Source organism: Garra rufa, chromosome 25 (assembly GCF_049309525.1).
Source record: "Garra rufa chromosome 25, GarRuf1.0, whole genome shotgun sequence".
In the NCBI taxonomy this organism is placed as follows: Eukaryota; Metazoa; Chordata; class Actinopteri; order Cypriniformes; family Cyprinidae; genus Garra; species Garra rufa.
Genome location: NC_133385.1, coordinates 13,317,772 through 13,341,132, shown reverse-complemented (window position 1 = coordinate 13,341,132; position 23,361 = coordinate 13,317,772). Strand labels below are relative to the sequence as shown.

The following is a 23,361-nucleotide window of genomic DNA, read 5'->3' as shown; positions in this document are numbered from 1 at the left end:
CCAGCTAAGACCAGCCTGACCAGCCTGGCCAGGCTGGAAAAGTGGCCAAAACCCCTCTAAAACCAGCCTGCCGACCAGCTATGACCAGCTAAAACCAGGCTGGTGGACCAGCTAAAACCAGTCAACCAGCCTAAGCTGGTTTTAGCTGTTTTTTCACGAAAAAGGCATTTTCGCCTACAGAACCACCACTCACTGAATATTTTCTCTTTCTCTGATCATTCTCTGTAAACCCTAGAGATGTTTGTGTGTGAAAATCCCAGCAGATCAGCAGTATTGACCATGTCTACATGCCTAAATGCACTGAGTTGCTGCCATATGATTGGCTGATTAGATATTTGTTTATGAATGTATAGATATGAATTATTTACAGTTGTTGAAGTCAAAAGTTTACATACAGCTTGCAGAATCTGCAAAATGTTAATTATTGAAACAAAATAAGAGGGATCATACAAAGTGCATGTTATTTTTTTATTTAGTACTGACCTGAATAAGATATTTCACATGAAAGACGTTTACATATAGTCCACAAGAGAAAAATAGTTGAATTTATAAAAAAATGACCCTGTTCAAAAGCTTTCCTACTTGATTCCTAATACTGTGTTGTTACCTGAATGATTCTCCACAGCTGTTTTTTTTAGTGATAGTTGTTCATGAGTCCCTTGTTTGTCCTGTTTTTTTTTTTTCAGCATTTTTGTGTATTTGAACCCTTTCCAACAATGACTGTATGATTTTGAGATCCATCTTTTCACACTGAGCACAACTGAGGGACTCATATGCAACTATTACACAAGGTTCAAACGCTCAAACACTGATGCTTCAGAAGGAAACACAATGCATTAAGAGCTGGGGGTGTAAACTTTTGAACCAAATGAAGATGTGTACATTTTTCTTATTTTACCTAAATATCTTTAAATATTTTTCACTTAGTACTGCCCTTTAGAAGCTACAGAAGATACTTACATGTTTCCCAGAAGACAAAATAAGGTAAATTTACCCTGGTCTTAAAATTTAAAAAGTTTACACCCCCTGGCTCTTAATGCATTGTGTTTTCTTCTGGAGCATCAGTGAGCATTTAAACCTTCTGTAATAGCTGCATATGAGTCCCACAGTTGTCCTCAGTGTGAAAAGATGGATCTCAAAATCATAATTATTGTTGGAAAGGGTTCAAATACACAAAAATGCTAAAAAACCAAAGAATTTGTGGGACTTGACAAATTTTTCTAAAGAACAGCAGGCAGCTTAACTGTTCAGGACAAAAAGGGACAAAAAAACAAACAAAAAACAACTGTGTTAAGAATAAAGCGTATGTAAACGCTTGAATGGGATCATTTTTATACATTCAATTATTATTTTCTCTTGTGGACTATATGTAAATGTCTTTTATGTGAACTATCTTATTCAGGTTAGTATTAAATAAAAAATAACATGCATGTTGTGTGATCCCTCTTATTTTGGTAAAATAATTAACATTTTCCAGATTCTGCAAGGTGTACGTAAACTTTTGACTTCAACTGTATATTGTAACGAAAGGTAGGTATATAAAGCATCTCAAATGAGATGAGAGACAATGACAAATTCAGGTCTTTTATTATCATCTCACAATAAATTTCTTTAAACACAATGTGATACAAATTATACAACATTCCCTTCAGTCTTTTACACATAACTACACGGGCCAGCAATAACAATACACAGCAATTCATCCTTTTACCACACAGAACAGAGGAAAAGTTGATCACAGGAGGCTTTATATGCTCCTGGGAGAAACAAACAAAAAAGGCTAAACTCTTGTTGTTCCGCATTAAATAACACATTTCATAAACTATATATTTATTTAATTTACAAAACTTTCCCGCTCAGCTCAACTCAGCTCAGCTCATCCTAAAACCAAATGAACAAATAAATAAATAAATAAATCTCAGGGCTCCATCACTGTCATCACCCACTGCCTATTTGTTTTGTTAACATTTTAAATAAAAAATAAAATCTGTGATGTATAATAACTTTAAATAATGTTATATTAATAAATTAGCGCTGTGCGACCAAACCATGTTTTCAATGTCACTGTACAGAAAATGTTACCTAAACACAATAAACCTCAATGAAACGAAATAACAATCACTAGGTGTTTTCCTTTAGTGTAAAAACAACTCATTTAAATCTTAAAGGATAACTGTTGCTAAAATGCAACCTGGGCTGGTTTTTTACTGTAAACGAGACAAACTTATATCTAAAAGCATAATTACGACAAACGAGCCGTTTTTGAGATTGACCGTGATTTCGTTTTGTGGTCAATGGCCGGTGAATGAGAATACTAGGGGCATACATTTGAGCGCATCAAAATCGATATTTTTACACATGAACTCCAGCACTGAGAACATTGTTTGTGTACACAGAGTTTACAAAAAAGAAAGTTTTTGAACAACTCACTTACACTGTTTGGGTTTCCGCTCGCAGCCGTCTTGCCAGTCAAGAAGTGTCGATCTCCGAATGCGAATGAATGGACTCCACAGGACGAAATATTGGGCTTATATGAGGCTCTTTTTACAACTAGAAGTTTAATATTGTTTTTCACTTGCGACAAAACAACCAATTAGTCGTGCATTTATATGGAAATAGCTTTAGGAGCTATCCATCCTCGCACTCGGAGATCGACACCTCTTGACTGGCAAGACGGCCGCGAGCGGAAACCCAGTGTAAGTGAGTTGTTCAAAAACTTTCTTTTTTAGTAAACTGTGTGTACACGAACAATGTTCTCAATGCTCGAGTTCATGTGTAGAGACCCAGGCGATACTTCGAGCAAAGTTTCATGGTGTGTCGAGCCTTCTTAGTGTTGTAAAAATATCGATTTTGATGCGCTCAAATGTATGCCCCTAGTATTCCCATTCACCGGCCATTGACCACAAAACGAAATCACGGTCAATCTCAACAACGGCTCGTTTGACGTAATTATGCTTTTAGATATAAGTTTGTCTCGTTTACAGTAAAAAAACAGCCCAGGTTGCATTTTGGCAACAGTTATCCTTTAATGTGTCAAACGATTCAGTTCTTTTATATAATTCTCCATAAACTTTTGTTTTGGATTCAAATTAAATAAGCAATCCTATCATCATTTTAGAAGAAATTAGTTTGTGTCACTGTCGCTGTCAGAATTATTGGACTCTCCGAACTGTTGGCTGGCTAAATAATGAAACTCATGTGGCTCCAATGAAGTCATTTTACCATCAGCTCCGATTTTCATTGGCTGGATCACCTGCTCCCTGTAAGAAAAGCATATTTGCTGTCACTTACAGTTAACATCATACTATTTTAAGGTCTTCCTGTAGTCGATTTATTACCTGGAGAGTTTGTCGAACATGTTGACCAGTTTCATGGCTTCATATTCTTTCTGTTCTTCAGTCATTCCCTCCATAGGGTTTGGCTGCTCCTCCTCCACACGGCCAGTCACTGGATTGATGCTGAAAAAACAAAAAATCTAATATTTAATATTTTCTTTCTAACTTACAGATGGCTTTTGTGGTTTCTGACAATGACATACTGAGGTTTTGCCTCTCTGTACTCCTCGGTATCGCTGTCCTCATCTTCTGAGTAATGTCCAGGGTCTCGACCGCCTCTCATCAGTCCCCGAGCGGCCAACAGCCCTGCTGCGTTACCATAACCGGTATACTTGATAAACCTGGAAACTGATAGGCAGAAAAGAACAGATTATAAAAGATTGTTTTTTCTATTACTGTTTAAAAGTGAGACTTGTATAGCTTAATATAACATAAATAATGTCTCTTACTGAAATATGTAGTAAAAAAACCCATGAAAGATTTAGATTATTTTTAAAAATCCATCGTTTTATACATATTTTGGGATATGGGGGGCGTCATTATTTCGATTATGTCAAATGGTTAAACTTGGTTGAGCTACTGCCGCTACCTGTTGCTATTTTTACCACAACACAAATTGAAATAAAATACTGATACAATGTCACATTGTGCGGCTTTTGGTTGTAAAGAATAGGAAGATGCCTGTGGATGAATAAAACTTCCTAAAGACCCGCGTCTTTGTTGTTTCCACTTTAGCCCTGATGCCTTTGAGGCTTTTTGTAGACCAAAGCTACTGAAAGAGCTTACAAATGGCAGAGATAAGAAACGCTAGATGCCATCCTAAACATGCGGATGCTTGTCATGACGCAGCAGCTACTGAAGGAGTTTTTCAGTGGATTTCACTCGATATCCAGGGGCGTTTAGACTCCTTGTGAAGAAAAATCGATGGTACGGCATTTGGTTTAAGCCTATGCTTATATCCATCGCCAACTGTAAGCTCTTTCAGTAGCTGTGGTCATCATATCATTATTTTATTTTCCAAGTTGTGTTGCCGTAAAAATAGCAACAGGTAGCGCCAGAGTGCAACCATTTGACGGCATCGAAATAATGGCGCCCCCCATAAATTATGTGGATTTATAAAAAAAAAAAAAAAATCTTTCATTGGTTTTCCACTACATATTTCAGTAAGAGACATCATGTACATTATGTTAAAGGATTAGTTCACTTCCAGAACAAAAATGTACAGATAATGTACTTACCTCCTTGTCATCCAAGATATTCATGTCTTTCTTTCTTCCGTCGTAAAGAAATTATCTTTTTTGAGGAAAAAATTTCAGGATTTCTCTCCATGTAATGGACTTCTATGGTGCCCCGAGTTTTAAAATAATCTGCTTCAAATAACCCCAGATGCGGTTGTAAACAATCCCAGCCTAGGAAGATGGGTCTTTTCTAGCAAAACAATCGTTTTTTTTTTTTTTAATAATTATTACAGTTATGTACCCTATCAAGACAGTTAAGGTACATCGCTACATTGCTGCAGGAGTACCGACCCAGTGTTTTCAAAGTGAACATGCAAAAAAGATCAAACACCCTTAAAAAAAAGGTAAAACAGCAATGTAGGGCGTTTTTGAAGTTGAGCGAGAAAATGAGAGAAAGGAGTTTTTTTTTCAACATACCCCAACTGTCTTAGAGTTCAGGCAGAGCAAGACAAGACGAGCGTTTGAGGTTAAAAAGTATATAAATGGTAATTAAAAAAATAAATAAAATAACTGATCGTATCACTAGATAAGACCCTTCTTCCTCGTTTAGAGCCCTTTGAAACCGCATTTAAATTGCCTTTTGGAAATTCAAACTCACTGGCACCATAGAAGTCCACTATTTGGAGAATATTCCCGCCTTTTTTTTTAGAAAACTATTTCTTTACGACTGAAGAAAGAATGACACGAACATCTTGGATGACATGGGGTGAATAAATTGTTAATTTTTGTTCAGGAAGTAAACTAATCCTTTAAGCCATACAAGCAGGGTTGCCAGGTTTTCACAACAAAACCTGCCCACTTGCTACTCAAAACTAGCCCAATCGCTTTTTTAAAAATTGCATTCTGGGGGGTTAAATACACATTTTTTGGTGGGGTTCCACTGGTAAAATTCACATTTTACATTTTGCATTCGCATGTTGGGGTTGCTTCAACCTGCGGATGTGATAAAACACCTGCAGCAAGTGTTAAAGTTGCCCAATTCTGCATGAAAAGTGCCAACTTGGCAACACTGCACGCAAATTTTAAAGGATTAGTTCACGTCTAGAACAAAAATGTACAGATAATGTACTCATCCCCTTGTCACCCAAGATGTTCATGTCTTTCTTTCTTCAGTCGTAAAGAAATTATCATTTTTTGAGGAAAACATTTTAGGATTTCTCTCCATATAATAGACTTCTTTGGTGCCCCCGAGTTTAAACAAAGGGCATTTGACCTTCTTTGCATGTTCACTTTGTAAACACTGGGTCGGTACTTCTGCATATTTATGGCCTATTTTGACGTTGAAGGAGAAAATGAGGTCAGATTTTTCGACATACTCTAACTGTCATGATCTGGAATACACAGACTTCAAGCAAAGCTAGACGTGCGTTTGAGGTTAAAAAGTATATAATTTTTTTTTTTTTGTAAAAACAACTGATCGTTTCACTAGATAAGACCCTTCTTCTTGGGGATCGTTTAGAGCCCTTTGAAGCTGCATTTAAACTAAATTTTTGGAAGTTCAAACACGGGGGCACCATAAAAGTCCACTATATGGAGAGAAATCCTGAAATGCTTTCCTCAAAAAACATAATTTCTTTACGACTGAAGAAAGAAAGACATGAACATCTTGGTTGACAAGGGGGTGACTAAATTATCTGTCAATTTTTGTTCTGGAAGTGAACTACTCCTTTAATACCTGGCATTCCCTTTAATTAATAGTTTGCATTTTCCAAGCTTTAGTAAAGGAATTTATCAGAGAGATGGAATGGTGTTCCTAAAATTATTTTTTTTCCATTTTTACTCCTAAAAAATAATGCAGGACAAGACATGCAGGATTTTACAATAATTACAATAATTTCATAATTTACAATACACTTATCTTCTATGTGTGAATTCAATATTCCAGTGATTTTGTGTGCTTTTTAAATAATAATGTAACATACCACTCTCCTTGCACAGCACAAACAGGAACTCAGCCGCACAGTGCTTCACATCGGTGTCTATGTGTGTCATTAGACGCACTAGCTTGTTCCGTAAAGCATTCCCGACCTCAGGTCTGTTTTTGACGTCTCGTAATGGTGGAAGCACCTGCTTAGACACAAACACACACTATCATTCCCAAAATGAAAATGCCTCTCAACTTCACGATCAAGTTTACAACAAATCTCACCTTCATTCGTAAGAACTTCCTGGTCTCTCTGTGTATACGAGCGCTCTCCGTTAGTAGATTTAACGAGGGAAGCAGGGTTTCCTTTAGCTTGTTTCCCTGGAAATACAACATCAACAGGGGGAGACGGTGAGCAGTTAAATTGTTGTACTTTGGAGCTCCATCTGTGTCCCCGTGTCGAAATCCCTCAAAGCGTTCCCATCGCACCCAGCACAAAAACAATAACAACATAGCCAGCACAAACAGGTGCAGAGCAGCTTCCAGAAAAGAAAGAACAAAAATAACTTCATCGCAGGTGTTTCATCTCAACCAGGTACAACACAGCAAAATTCAAGTCCAATTTCATTTGTATAGCACTTTTCACAATACACATCGGTCCTAAGCAGCTTTACAGAAAATCATGACGTCAATATTTATAATATTTTATTATCTGTGTGCCTTATAGTCACATTTAGCAGATATAATGAGACATAATGAATATTGACATAATGAATGAATAACATTATGTGTATTTCTATATATAATTGATATGTGACCCTGGACCACAAAACCAGTCATAGGAGTCATTTTTTTCAATTGAGATTTATACATCACCTGAAAGCTGAATAAATAAGCTTTTAATTGATAATTGGTTTGTTAGGATAGGACAATATTTGGCAGAGATACAATTTTATTTGAAAATCTGGAATCTAAGGGTGCAAAAAAAAATCAAAATATTGAGAAAAAAATCTAAATATTGAGAAAATTTCAAATGCTTGAAATATATAAATATTGAATTGGGGGCAGGTGGTTAATATAAATGAATCTCTGAAGGCAACTGTCTCCAAAAAAGTTTAGATGGCATTTTCTTTTTCTCTTACCTCCATGTTCATTAGAGCAGCGCAGAGCAGCTTTGTTTACAGCAATAATAAAAGAAACACTATATTGAGAATGTCCCATAAGTGCCATCTGCTGTCAATTTGCATGTACTTTCAGTCCATTTGCTGTTTTTCTTTTGCACAGGTGACTTATGTTGCATAATTTCACAGATCTAAAGTCAGAGCATTTTATTTTTGCCTTAGATCTTGAAATCATGTTTGTTTCTAGTTATATAAGGTTAAAATACATGTTTTGCCTGTAATTTAACTATGGTCTACAAAAATGTAATTCCAAAATACAAAATAGCAAAAATAAAGTAAAGCACATGCGAAGTTTTAAATCTAAAGTATTACAAAGTATGCTACACTTTCACTATAGTAAAACCATGGTTCATTTTTTAAGGGATTTGCTAGATGTTTCCTACTGTTTAAGAAAAAAATCCAAAAAAAAAAAAAGATTTGCGTTCCATGCTCCAAAGTTCTGATCTGAATCAAATAATTTGCGATCCACGCTCTGAGGTCAAAAGCCAAAGATTCGCAAATCCGCTCAGAAGGTCCGATCTAAATCAAATGATTTGCGATCCACGGTCTGAAGTTGCGATCTTAAGTAAAATATTTGTGAATCTGCTCAGAATCATTGTGAACCATCATTTCAGATCAGGACTCAGAGGATGGACTGCGAATCATTTGACTTCAATCGAACTTATCATATTGTGAATCATTTGATAGAAATTGGGACTTCAAATCGCGTATTGTGAATCATTTGATTTGAATCATTCAATTTGCGAAATGATTCACAAACCTGTTCCTATCTAAATCAAATGATTCACGATAGGTGCTCCAAAATCCTGATCTGAATGAAATGATTTGCAAACCCACACCGAAGTCCCTCACATCCTTCTGGCATCCCATAGATGCGTAGATTATTTCGTCGGGAGCGGCCTTCCAGGTCGGATACCTTAGCTTGCAAGTTCTCTTGTACTTTCAAAGTATTACCGACCGCGTCTCTCACATCCACGGCCCACTCTTCCAGATCCGCGATTCTCTTTTCCATTTCATTCACTCTTTCCGAAGTTGATTGCTGGGTTTTCGTCACTTCTCTCATCTTTCAATTGATTTCTTCTTTAAATTCTGTCAGGTCATTTCTGATGTCCTCCCTTATTTTCTGACGAAAATCAGCCATGTCATCTTTGAGATCAGAGCGTAGTGCAGAAATCTGACTGTGAATTGCCGATATACTCTCTTGTATCGCCGCGGTAATTTGCGACGACGTTTAGCATCGCCATCTTGATCTCTCTCATTTGTCTGTCCGTGTCGTTCACCATCTTCGTCTGCTTTCACCATCTTTTTCGGGTTTCAGAATCGTTTTTTCCCCGCGTTTTCATATGTTTCTCCCCCTCTGCCATGCTGTTTATAATGATATTTCGTATCAGAACTCTTTGAATTAAGGGAGAATAATTGTCGACTGGGGAGCGTTTCTCTTATGCTGCCATCTTCTACGCGACTCAACCGGAAAATCCGCGGACCATCATTTCAGGTCAGGATCGCAAATCATTTGACTTAGATTGGAACTTTGTGTATTGCGAATCACTTGATTTGATTGGGACTTCAAATTGTGTATTGCGAATCATTTGATTTGAATCATTCAATTTGCGAAATGATTCACAAACCCGTTCCCTTCTAAAACAAATTATTTGCGGTACGTGATCTGAAGTCTCAATCTAAAACCGACTGGAGCGCTTCAAAACAGTGAATCATTTTCTGACACGATGGTTGAACTGATTTGGAATTTCGAAAAGCTGTTTCACCCATCACTACGTGCTTTTTAAAATCATTACAAGCGATGTTGAAATTTAAAAAAATAAAAATGTCTCTTTTCATTTAATTTATTTTTTGCTAGTGAATCGCTTGATCTGAATGATCAATCTGAGCAGTTCCAGCATTAATACCTCAGCCATTTGTATGCTCTCTGCCATTTTCTCGGCGCTTGAGCAGCTGTAGCGACAACAATGGTTTGTTAGTAATGCAGGTGAGAGTCTGCATTTTCTCCCAACATGAGAGACACTGAGGACACAGTGGATTAGTTTTGAAAAACGGAAGAGTGGGCAGAGTGAGAATTTTAACCAAAGTATTTTGCAGACATTTCATGAAGGCCCTAAAGAATCATACCAACTTGTGAAAAATAGGCATCCGTAGGCACAAAAAAACTATTTGATTGCTCACCCGGTCGAGTCTTTTCTCCATAAACTCCAGCAGCACCTTGACGGCGTCCATGTTTACGCCCATGTACTCGATAGAGCCCTGCTGGACTTTAGGCATCAACAAAACGTCGAGACACGGAAGCGGCAGGTTCCCGAGAAGGTTCACCGTGTGGCTGTAAAACAAATTCAAATCAAATTCGCTTTCCTTTTACAAATCGACTAATTAATTAGGACTGAGCTCCCTGTGGAGCTGCTCTAATTTGTTACCAAACTCTACAAATCAGATCAAGACACATGGTGAGAATCTGTGCCAGTGTGTCAGTCTCAAACAGCTTTGCATGATTCAGTTGTGCGATTTAATGCATTGTTGAGAAACTGTATCCTTGCTTTCATAAGCCTCTCTGCATCTACATCTTTTGCCCTGCTGTGTGTGTGTGTGTGTGTGTGTGTGTGTGTGCACCTGTGCATCTCCTCTGTGCGTTCCTCTCCCTCTGAGGTGCTCATGATGCAGTGTCTCAGAATGGCACCCAGGTGTCTGTAAGTGGCTGCTTCCTCCTGCAACACACACACACCAGCACAACTCAAGTCCCATGAAACCACATTAGATCTGCATCACTAATTAAACACTGTTATTTACACTGAGAGAACAGATCTCATTTCAGCGGGTGTGTAATGCTTATCCAGCAAGATGTGAGAATGAAACTGACACACTTTTGTGGGATTAGGAGAAAATTTGAAAATGAAAAATAACTTGTTTTTTTATCACAATATTAAGAGGCAGGCAACATAAAATAACACATTTAACCTGCAGCAAGAAAGGCACAATCGCCAAATATTGGCTTATATGTTTTCTTCTATCTATCTACCATCTCTCGTTCTATTGTTCTATCCATCTTTATATCTATTGTTCTAACTATCTTTCTGTCTATCGTTCTATCTATCTATTATTCAATCTATTGTTCTATCACTCTATCATTCAATCCATTGTTCTATCCATCGTTCTATCTGTCTATCTATTCATTGTTCTATCCATCATTTTATCTATAGTTCTCTCTATCCATTGTTCAATCTAGCATTCTATCTATCATTCTATCACTCTATCAAACATTCAATCTATCGTTCTATCTATTGTTATATCTATCATTCTATCTATCTACCATCTATCGTTCTATCACTCTATCTACCCATCATTCAATCTATCGTTCTATCTGTCACTATCTATATATCATTCTATCTATATCTATCATTCTATCTATCTATCCATCGTTAATTCTGTCTATCATTCTATCTATCCCTCTATCTACCCATCATTCAATCTATCAATCTATATACATCGTTCTATCTATTCAACGTTCTATCGCTGTATCAGTATCTTTCCAACATTCAATCTAGCACAATCGCCAAATATTGGCTTATAAGTTTTCTTCTATCTATCTACCCAGCTATCGTTATATCGTTCTATCCATCTTTATATCTATTGTTCTATCTATCTTTCTATCTATTGCTTTATCTATAATTCAATCCATTGTTCTATCTATCACTACTATCTATCCATTGTTCTTATCTGTCTATCTATTCATTGTTCTATCCATTATTTTATCTACAGTTCTCTCTATTCATTGTTCTATCTAGTGTTCTATCTATCTATCTATCGTTCTATCACTATCTATCAAACATTCAATCAATTGTTCTATCACTATCTATCCATCGTTCTATCTATCCATCATGCTATCTAACATTATATCTATCACTCTATCTAACCATCATTCAATCTATCGTTCTATCTGTCACTATCTATCTATCTATCTATCTATCTATCTATCTATCTATCTATCTATCTATCTATCTATCTATCTATCTATCTATCTATCTATCTATCTATATCTATCCATCATTATGTCTATCGTTCTAGCACTATCTATCCATCATTATGTCTATCGTTCTATCTACCCATCTATCTATCTATCTATCTATCTATCTATCTATCTATCTATCTATCTATCTATCTATCTATCATTATATCTATCATTCTATCTATCTACCATCTATCATTCTATCACTCTATCTACCCATCATTCAATCTATCGTTCTATCTGCCGCTATCTATACATCATTCTATCTATCCATCATTCTATCGTTATATCTATCTATCATTCTATCTATCTACCCATTGTTCTATCTATCCATCGTTATATCTGTCTATCTATCGTTCTATCTACCCATCATTTAATCTATCGTTCTATCTGCCGCTATCTATCCATCATTCTATCTATCCATCATTCTATCGTTATATCTATCTATCATTCTATCTATCTACCCATTGTTCTATCTATCCATCGTTATATCTATCTATCGTTCTATCTACCCATCATTTAATCTATCGTTCTATCTGCCACTATCTATCCATTATTCTATCTATCCATTATATATCATATCATTCTGTCGCTATCTATACAACGTTATATCTATCGTTCTGTCTATCCAACGTTCTATCACTACATCTATCATTCTATGTCTATCTATCTATCTAGCGGAAAACTACATCTAATTTTCTCCTCCAACTTCAAAATTGTCCGACATTGTTGTTTTACCTTTTTTTGTAAAGAACATTTGACTTTTTTTGCACGTTCGCTTTGTAGACACTGGGTCGGTACTTCCACTTACGTCACACGTGACCTTTCCAGAGTGACTATGTAATGTGTGAAGTCGAGCTAGTGCAAGAGGAGCATTTGTGGTTAAAAAGTGTGTACATTTTTATTTTTTTTAGAAAATGACTAATTGTTTCAATAGATAAGACCCATATTCCTAGGCTGGGATCGTGTAGAGCCCTTTGAAGATGCACTGAAACTGCAATTTAGACTTTCAATCCGCTGATCCCCACTGAAGTCCACTATATGGAGAAAAATTCCGCAATGTTCTCAAAAACCTTAATATCTTTTCAACGGAAGAAAGAAAGACATAAACATCTCTGATTACATAGGGGTGAGTAAATTCTCAAGACATTTTTATTCTGGAAATAAACTAATCCTTTAAATGTGGTGGCAGTGTCTTACCTCATCCACCCCACGGCGGTTGGAATCAAAGGTGACATTAAAGAGGATCTTCAGGATCTCCATGGCTCGCTCTGTCTCTTGCCTCCCCAGCGGGGGCAGCTCTGAGCAGCCGTCGAAGCCCGCACGTGCCACCTCGTACGTGTCAGGCCAGCAGAGGCTGAGTGTGGCATCCAGAGCCTCCGACAGCAGACTAACACCCCGCAGCTCACGTGCCAGCTGGGCTCTTACGTCCACACGCAAGGCGGTGATAAGGAACGTTAGACGAAGGTCAAAGAATCGCACGTCGTGGTTCCACTGGGGCTCGCGGCACTGTTTCAGTCTCTCGGCCAATCCCACGATCAGCTGGAGCTCCGCCCCCGCCTCCTGAGCCGCCTCGCTGTTGAACACGATGTTGCACAAGCACTTCAGAGCCTCCACGATCACTTCTAGATCCGGGATCTCGGGCGTGATGCCCTCACCCTGACCAAGGCCGGCATGCCGGATCAGGATCTGCATGGCATGGCGGGTGGCAAAGGGAGCCAGGCTCTTCTTGTCACGGGACAGGATGCGGATGGTTTCCAAGCAGGCCAGCTGACAGGACGGCTGGAGGTCTCTCTCCAGGAAGCCCAACACTAATTCGCCCAGATGCTGAGAGACGAGAGAGAAATACGGTGAACACCAGCAAACATCTACACCATCACCTTATGGGCCAGTGGTTCTCAACTGGTTTTGTGTCAAAATCTAGATTTTACAATGGCAAGATGAAATTTGTGTATGAACATATTTGTTCACTTTAAAGGGGTAGTTCACCCAAAAATTTTGCAAAAAAAGATCTATGCAGGGTAAGAAAGCTCTCGGATTTCATAAATAACATCATAATTTGTGTCCGAAGATGAACGAAGGTCTTACAGGTTTGGAATGACATGAAGGTGAATAATTATTGACAGAATTTCATTTTTGGGTGAACTATTTCTTTAAGTTTTTACTACTTAAAAAAAATACTTTTTTAAATTAAAAAATAAATAAAAATTATAATATAAATACATAACATAACTTAAAAATAACAGTATTTTAAAAAAATTAAGTTTGGGGTCAAAAATAGAGTAAAACTGTGAAATTGTGAAATGTTATGACAATTTAAAATATCTGTTGTCTATTTTAAGGCCACTTAGACCTTCCAAAATCACTGTAATATCCTAATTTAATGCTCAAAAACATATTTTAGTATTATTATTGTGGAAAACAGTTGTGCTGCTTAATATTTAATGCGAACATTTTTATTTTTTTATTTCCATTTTTTTTTCTACGATTTCTAGGGTAAAAAGAAAGTTAAAAAACAAAGCCAGTCTCTTATGCTCACCAAGGCTGCATTTATTTGATCAAAAATACAGTAAAACTATAAAATTGTGAAATGTTATTACAATTTTACATAACTGTTGTCTATTTTAATATATTTTAAAATACAATTTATTTCTGTGATGGCAAAGCTGAAATCATTCAGACCATTCAGGCCTTCAGAACTCTTCAGAAATGCTCAAAAAACATATTTTAGATCCTTATTTTTGATTTGGAATACATTTTTTAGGATTCTTTGATGAATAGAAAGTTTAAAAGAACAGCATTTATTTAAAACAGAAATCTTTTCTAACATTCTTTCTTTCAATTTTTTTTGACTAACTACTATTCAAAGGGTAGTTTATATCATTTAGATTTTAAATATAAAACACATAAAGATACATAAATGACAGACATAAAAAATACAACGTATAAAACCCTATCAAAAGAGACCTATTGAGAAACTCACCAATTGAGAAACACTGTTACAGGCTACGTGAGAGAATCTCATGGGTGTTACTGATTCATGTGATTCAATGTGGTTAAAAACGTTCAGCTTTGAATTTGTGTTTCGAAACATACTTGAAACCTGTTCATGCTAGAGTATCAGCATAAAAACATTGTGTGCATTTTTTCCCAAGGTAATTTAATGAATCACATTGGGTGTTGTAGAAATAGACACCTGGAGCTCCTGAGAGGGTTCATTCATTATTGTTACAGTGGATAGCTCGATATATACACCGGTGGATGACTGACAACTCCTCAAATGCTCCCTGACTCTGTTTCACTGCCAAGACCTCCAACTGTCTCACTGTAGAATTTACAGTTACTAAATTGGAGTCCAACTGTGACACGTCCTTACATAACCCTGTCAAGCAATGAACAAAACGAGATTTCTTTGAAATCCATCTGTGATATCACACGGCGATAACCAAATATAGCAGCATTATGGAGTTACAGTCTTTACCAGGGGTTTTCAAAGTGAAGCCCACAGTTTCATAGTAAAATCGATTCTAACCGATTCTCAATTTTACGAAACGATATAGATTCTTAAATCCCAAGAATCAATTAGTCATCTATATATAGTCTATTAGTTTATCCCCTTCCTGATTTTTTTTTTTTTGCATGTTTGTCACAGTCGAATGTTTTAGATCATCAAACAAATTTAAATATTAATCAAAGATAACACAAGTAAACACAACATGCAGTTTTTAAATGAAGGGTTTTTTTTTTATCAAAAAATCCAACCCCACATGGCCCTGTGTGAAAAAGTGTTTGTCTGGGGCTGTTTTGCTGCTTCTGGACCTGGAAGACTTGCTGTGATAAATGGAACCATGAATTCTACTGTCTACCAAAAAATCCTGAAGGACAATGTCCGGCCATCTGTTCGTGACCTCAAGCTGAAGCGAACTTGGGTTCTGCAGCAGGACAGTGATCCACAACACACCAGCAAATCCACCTCTGAATGGCTGAAGAAAAACAAAATGAAGACTTTGGAGTTGCCTCCTCAAAGTCCTGACCTGAATCCTATTGAGATGCTGTGGCATGATCTTAAAAAGGCGGTTGATGCTCGAAAACCCTCCAATGTGGTTGAATTACAACAATTTTGCCAAGATGAGTGGGCCAAAATTCCTGCACAGCGCTGTAACAGACTCATTGCAAGTTATCGCAAATTCTTGATTGCAGTTGTTGCTGCTAAGGGTGGCCCAACCAGTTATTAAGTTTAAGGGACAAACACTTTTTCACACAGGGCCATGTGAGTTTGGATTTAGTTTTCCCTTCATAATGAAAAACTTCATTCAAAAACTGCATGTTGTGTTTGTGTTATCTTTGATTAATATTTAAATTTGTTTGATGATCTGAAACATTAAAACATTAAAGTGTGACAAACATGCAAAAAAAAAAAAAAATCAGAAAGGGGGCCAACACTTTTTCATACCACTGTACATATATATATAGTACAGGTAAAAAGCTGTCATATAATAAATAATATCGCACTTACTATTTTTCTCACACATATAAAGAAAAAGCAGGCGGTCATCATGGCATGGTTTGGGGGTTCTTGACATCAAAAGGTTTGAAAACTATTGCTCTATACAAATTTAATTTACAGTAGTAGTGCTTTTTATAAAGTGTTATATTACTGTAGAAGGGATTGTTGTAAAACAATGATTAAAATGACAGGGGTCAGCCTTTATATAAGAGACTAGAGTCCAAAACAGCAATGAAGGCTACTTCATGTCAGTTCATATTAGAGACAAAAGCAAAAACATGGTCAGCAAAAGTGCAGTTTGGGAACATGGTGACCAGAGTGACCTGGAACACTAAAATTAACACAAAAAAATATATAATAACCAGGATGATAGTGAAAAGTGGTAACGGCCAAATCTGCAACAAACAAAAATCCTACATTTTCCACTCCTTTTTAAAAAATGTATCCTTTTTTTGCATTCATTTACGACTTACATTTTATAGTTTGCATTACGCATTGATTTTTCTCTGTTTCCTCAACCCACCAGAACAGACCTGCGAGCCATTTTCTGGTCATGACCCATCAGTTGAAAACCTCTGGTCTAGATATTAGCATTGGCCATTTAAAGACTCATATCGATCGACTACTAGTTTCAACATCGCCAATGTGCTCACATGGGAAAACATTACTGGTGTAAACGATGCAAATGCAAAGAGACAGCATGATAAAAATATCATTTTTGGCTTTTTTCTGAACCACATTGAATCCCATGAAACATTCTCCAACCGTCTCAACACAGTGTCATCTTATAAAACACCAAAGTGTATTTCTTCTTTATATTTTTGGAATGATCCCATCATGTGATACTACAAAACCTTCTTTGTTATACAGCGAAAGTCAAAATACCAGATTAATCTAGCATCAGCCAATCAGGGATGAGAAATAGGCTTTGGGTTCTATGCTAATACTACACTACATCTAAAAACATCAAGATACCCGTATACCTCTTGCGAATGTCCATCCTAGCAAAAAAGGCACACCAAAAAAAGTGCAAAAGACATATTACAATAGCAGTGCTGTAAAATATGATTAATTTGATATCAACTGATAGAAGCACACACGCTTTCTATATTTATTGGAAATCAATATTAATGAATATTTATGAATACTGAAAGCAATGTATCTAAAATGGTAGGCAAAGCATTGTTGTTCAGGGTTGAATTGCTGACTCCTTGCATTATGATGTCGAGTAAGGCTTACCTCTCTGTCTTCTTCCTCCCCATGGGTAAATGAAAAACACTGTGATTTCTAAAAAAGAGAAAAAACAACAGAATGTGAAATACAAACACATTTATGCACCAATACAAAGGGAATAGTCCACCCAAAAATGTGTTGAAAATGTATGCACCCTCAGGTCATCCAAGATTTAGCATTACAACACTTGCTCACCAAAGGGTAAATGGGTGCCGTCAGAATGAGAGTCCAAACAGATGATAAAAACATCAAAATAATCCACAAGTAATCCAAACCACTCCAGTCCATCAATCAACATCTTGTATAGTAAAAAAGCTGCATGTTTGTAATCAAAAAAGTCATCATTAAGGTAATTTAAACCATTGCTTCTGGTCAAAATACAAGTCTATAATCCATAATAATTAGGGATGTGATGGTATTATAAATATCATGGTACTGCGATAGCAAATTTGTCTCGATATCATCATGGTCACATGACGATTTAAAACGAAAAAGATGTGGTTTTTAAAATATATTAAAACTTCGTATTCTAACATAAAAGGTTTTTAAAATGTTTTGGGCCATGCTTTGGCACAGTATCTGTCAAACGAACTAAAACCCAAAGCACAATATGGTTTTCGAAGAATGCACTTCGTTCGGGCGATCTGCTCGTGATCCGGTGTTTTCCGTGCCTCAGAACGGCTCAGTTCACAGTGAATGCAGTAACTCAGTTTTTTGCATGTATTTGTGAGTTTAGCGCACGTTTAGGAACGCAACGGCCACCAGTTATGCTTTATTTTCATGGCAGATGATTACAGCATTTGACTAGATTTGTAGTGAGATGTGTTTTTGTAAGCCTGTTTTTACTAAAGCTGTAGTTTTCCGTCAAAATAAAAGCTCTACTGACATTTTCGTCAACATAAAAGCTTAAAAGCGCAGTATGAATTGCTGACAGCTAGCGGTTTAAATAGGTATTCAAATGATCTCTTTCAAGTGTAGAAAATAGGAAATAAGTATTTGAATTTCCCAAATGTAGTGTAAAGCAAAAATAATATACTTATGAAATATTTATTTTCATTTATTTTACAGTGTAATTGTTTTACTATATATGGCTATTACCATCATTGTTGTTAGTATTATTATTATATTGTCATTTGTTTGTTTGGCTTCCTAAAACACCAGTGTGAATGTAATTTAGACTGAGACAGTATACCACAACTAAAAAGAGGGTTGAGTCCCGACTTTTTACTGAGTTAAGTTTTCTTAGTTAAGAACATGGGTTGAAAAGTGCATTAGATAGAATAATTTAACTTTAAAATGTAAAAATTTTCGTTTTTTTTCCAAGTCTTCATTTGTCATTTTTTTTAAATATCGCAATAAATATCGTATCGTGGACTTCATATCAAGATATCATCGTATCGTGAGATTTTGATATTGTTACATCCCTAACATTAATGCTTCCTCCAGTGAATAAGTTCATCACCTGTTGTTCTCTCACATCAAAGTCCATCAACATATATGAGCCTGGACCACAAAACCAGTCATAAGGGTCTTTTTTTTTTTTTTTTTAAATTGAGATTTACACATCATCTGAATAAATAAGCTTTCCATTAATGTATGGTTTGTTAGGATAGGACAATATTTAGCCAAGATACAACTATTTGAATATCTGGAATCTAAGGGTGCTAGAAAAATCTAAATATTGAGAAAATCACATTTAAAGTTGTTAAAATGAAGTTCTTAGCAATGCATATTGCTAATCAAAAATTAAGTTTTGATACATTTGCAATAAGAAATTTACAAAATGTCTTCATGGAACATGATCTTTACTTAATATCCTAATGATTTTTGGCATAAAAGAAAAATATATAAGTTTGACCCATACAGTGTATTTTTGGCTATTGCTACAAATATACCTGTGCTACTTAAGACTGGTTTTGTGGTCCAGGGTCACATATTTGTTAAGAAATGTTTTGGACTCTTTGCTTGTCAACAGTGCTTGATCTGCACATATTCCTTTCCTGATTCACACAAGACTTATTTTTTATTAGAGAAAGCAATATTAAGGATAGAGAACTTATATTTTAGATGGAATCAATGGTTTGAAATGAAAAACATCTTAATGATAGATTTGTTGATTGCAAACACAACTTTTTAACTTCACAAGACTATAATTGATAGTTATTATGATGCTTTTATCAGCTGTTTGGACTCTCATTCTGACGGCACCCATTCACTGCAGTGGATCCGTTAGTGAGCAAGTGATGAAATGCTTAACTTCTCCAAATCTGTTATGGTGATGAAAAAAAAAAAAAACTTTTTTGGGGTCAAACTTACAGTGGAAGAAAACTAAGAAAATCTAATTGCATAAGAAAAAAAAAGTTCAATTCTTTTACAGGCTGTAAATTAAATGACAATATTAACTCATAATCTCTTGATATGTATCAGCGACACATGAGTCTGTCCTAAAGCATGATTAGAGCGCTTAACCACATGAACCTCTGTGATACCGACTCACGAAGCATCAGGATCAGCCCTAAGAAATCTATTTATGTTGCTTGAGTCCTAATCCAACCCACGTCACACAAAGTTCCTAAAGTCATTTAACTTTCTTTGTGGATAAGACGGTTCCTGGCCGGATTGAAATTTACCCACTAACCTATTTCCCATGTGCACCATTTGTTAAGAATTCAAAGGCCTGTCTGGCTTTGTTTTTTAAACCTTTTGATATGATTTTAGATATATACGATCTACAAGGAAAACCCCAATGGCATTACATGAAGTGCCAAATAGCAGTGCATAAAGTGCTTATAATTAAAAAGGATTGTTTTTAGGAAGAGTCGAGTAAAGGTCTGCATTACTGTTGACATCAGAGAATGTCAGCTTCCTTTCAAGCTGTTTTGCTGTTGTATAGAATTATGTAATGGCTTACTGAATGGCTGTCAGGATAACAACATGATAATTGACAACGTGAACAAACCCATTGGTACTTATTCGATTATATTCCTGTTTGTGGAAAAACAACCTTTATGATAAACATCCACATCTATACAAATAAATGACATTGGTTTTATATCCATTACTAGTGAAATTAATATTCATTTGCATGATTTGAAACATAAGTATTATTCTGATCATGGAAGATCCTCATCGAGGATCTTTTCATGCAATATTTACAAACAGAGGGCTGTAACATCCAAATGTCACAGTGCAGTAAACTCTATAATATGCAATATTTACAAAATTATAACGTATATCTATTATGATATCAAACAAGAAACACTTTCCATATGCACAAAACAGACACTTCTTCCCAGAATATTCACATGCATCACCTTATAACAGTCCTGATTTACATGTAACGTTATCTGATATGTACCTCTTTATTAAAGGTCTGTAAAGCTGTCAGTGCGGCGTCTTGGTCGCCCGTTTCCATTTTCTCTATGATGGCATTTAAGTCCATTTTCATCGCTGTTCCGCCCTTCTGCTTTCAGGAAGAGCCAAAAATCATGTAAACACAATCAGCTTCAATCCTCCAGCTTTACCCGAACGATACAGAAGCTCCCTGGATGATGCGATTAAAGGAGGATTGGAATCATGGGATATGTAGTGAACACTTGCATAAAGTCGCGTCTCAGGCCTGCGCATTGTTTGCTGTGATTGGTGCGGCTGTGTAAACGACGTCTTGACAGTCCAATCACAGGCTGCGCGAAGGAGTGTCACGAGCCAATCGTGTTGCAGGAGGCGGGACTTATCGATACTTATTCTGCGGAGGATGATGAGATATGTAGTCCAGATTCAGAAAGACTACTTATTTCGCTTAACTCTTGATAGAGTTGATGTTTTAAAACATCAATGTAGCAATAAGGTTATAAGAAATGTTTTTTGTTCTGTCAATTTTTTGCATCACGTTTATTGGTCTCCTAGTAGTATCTACTGAAAAAAAGTGTAAGTGCACATTTTGTGTAAAGTGTGAAGAATAAATTAAATAACCTGCGAATTCCTGTATGTTATATACACTACCATCCAAAAGTTTTTGAACAGCAAGACTTTAAATGTTTTTTAAAGAAGTCTCTTCTGCTCACCAAACCTGCATTTTGTTTCATCCAAAGTACAGCAAAAACAGTACAATTTGGAAATATTTTTACTCTTTAAAGTAACTGTTTTCTATTTGAATATATTTTAAAATGTAATTTATTCCTGTGATTTCAAAGCTTATTTTTTAGCATCATTACTCCAGTCACATGATCCTTCAGAAATCATTTTAATATTCTGATTTGCTCAAAAACATTTATTGTTATTATTGTTAAAAAACAGCTAAGTATAATTTTTTTTCAGAGAAAGTTCAGAAAGAACTGCAGAAACAGCATTTATCTGAAATAGAAATCTTTCGTAACATTATAAAGTCTTTATCATCAGTTTTTTGATCAACTTAAAGCATTCTTGCTAAATAAAAGTTTTAATTTGTAATTTCTTTCCCAAATAAATATATAATACTAGTACTTAACTGTTTTATATATTAATAATAATAATACTAATAAATGTTGTCCAAAAACATTTATTACTATTATTATTATTAATATATAAAACAGCAAATCAGCATATTAGAATGATTTCTTAAGACTGGAGTAATGATGCTAAAATTTAGCTTTAATTACAGAAAAAATAAATTACTTAATTATTGATATTTTAAAATATATTCAAAAAGAAAGCAGTTACTTTAAATAGTAAAAATATTTTAAAAATTTCCTATTTTTTTCTGTACTTAAAAAAATTACATTTTTGGACTGGTACTATATAATTCAAATAAAATAAACAAAACATTAATAAAATAAATAGGATTTAATGAGATTTAAAAGACAACAGCTGCTAAACAGTTTACATTATATACACTATAAAAAGTGTTTTGTAACCTGAAAAATGCACATCATGTGGAACATGACAATAAAAAAACTCTAACAACCAAACAATGTTACATTCGCTAAAACAAATCATATTACAACAGTTTCCTGTTTCATTTGAATTCCAGCTGCATGTTTACATTTATATTTATAGCAGTTGCATAAAACACTTTGTATTTATGGAAGTGTTTTGTTGAAACAATGGCAAATAAATCTTGTCATCTCATTTGAGACTTGAATAGCTTGAATAGGTGATCTATTGACAGCTCTGAGGATAAATTTAGCCATCTTCAAAAGCATTTTAACCTGCAAAGCCTGCTAGGACACATTAACATATTCAACACAAAAGAAAACTTGGAACTGTGGAACAGAATTACAATTAGCATAAATTGAAAATGTATCCCCTGTGGATGCAGGTTCTTATGCAAATAAATGGAAACAACGTAGTAAACAAATACCAACAGATGTACTTTTCGATCACGAAGAGAAACAAGTTTGTTTTTGAATTTACATGAACTAAAAATAGACAAAGATTGTGATTCTTGTGGAACTGTCTAATTGATGACAGTGTGTTTCTACACTGACCTCTAGTGGTTGAAACGGAACATCAGCGTTAGCTCTGTTGACCTGACCGTCACTGGTAAGATTTCTAAAATAGATCATTGCCCTAAATGTGATTTTTATGTAACACTGCCAGTAAGTTAAGGAAACTAATCGATGGGAATCAAGGCCGTGTTTCCCATCGACATACCCCAATTAATCTGGTTTAACCATAACAAACCACTTCCCCATTCCACATTAAAAAAAGTGTTGTTTACACGAAGATAGCTTAACGTCTTAGAGTGATTATTTAATCACTCATATGTCGTTAAAACCCTCTATCAAAGGGTTTTTATTTCTGTATGACATTTGTATTGTATTGTTAATGTGACATTACATCGACAACATTAACTGTACTTTAGCATTACAGTCTGTCAGAAAATAATTGATAAGTTAAAGAGGCTAAAAACCATGTTGTTGATGGCTTCTATGTAAATTCTTGTGCAAAAGTTGTACAAAAAGCAAATTTAACATTACTTTATATTCTAAAAGAGCGAAATACTTTCACTTG

The 23,361-nt window shown here is 35.6% G+C and overlaps 1 protein-coding gene across 5 annotated transcripts; it reads right to left on the bottom strand.

Annotated features, from left to right (window-relative positions):
* Window positions 1–1,570: 1,570 nt before the first annotated feature.
* ric8a (RIC8 guanine nucleotide exchange factor A) lies at window positions 1,571–20,911 on the bottom strand. Of its 5 annotated transcripts, none has more exons than XM_073832132.1 (11): window positions 20,729–20,911; window positions 17,377–17,424; window positions 17,121–17,138; window positions 12,831–13,457; window positions 10,238–10,332; window positions 9,800–9,950; window positions 6,723–6,818; window positions 6,496–6,661; window positions 3,539–3,683; window positions 3,339–3,458; window positions 1,571–3,260 (listed from the first exon to the last, which is right to left on the bottom strand). In XM_073832132.1, exons 1-11 carry the CDS (start codon window positions 20,816–20,818, stop codon window positions 3,125–3,127), a joined length of 1,692 nt encoding a protein of 563 aa, XP_073688233.1. In that variant the 5' UTR covers window positions 20,819–20,911; the 3' UTR covers window positions 1,571–3,124. The 5 variants fall into 5 exon arrangements, with proteins under 5 accessions (XP_073688233.1, XP_073688234.1, XP_073688236.1 ...); XM_073832133.1 differs by having other exon boundaries at window positions 6,496–6,643; XM_073832135.1 differs by having other exon boundaries at window positions 6,496–6,640.
* Between the last annotated feature and the right edge of the window lie 2,450 nt (window positions 20,912–23,361).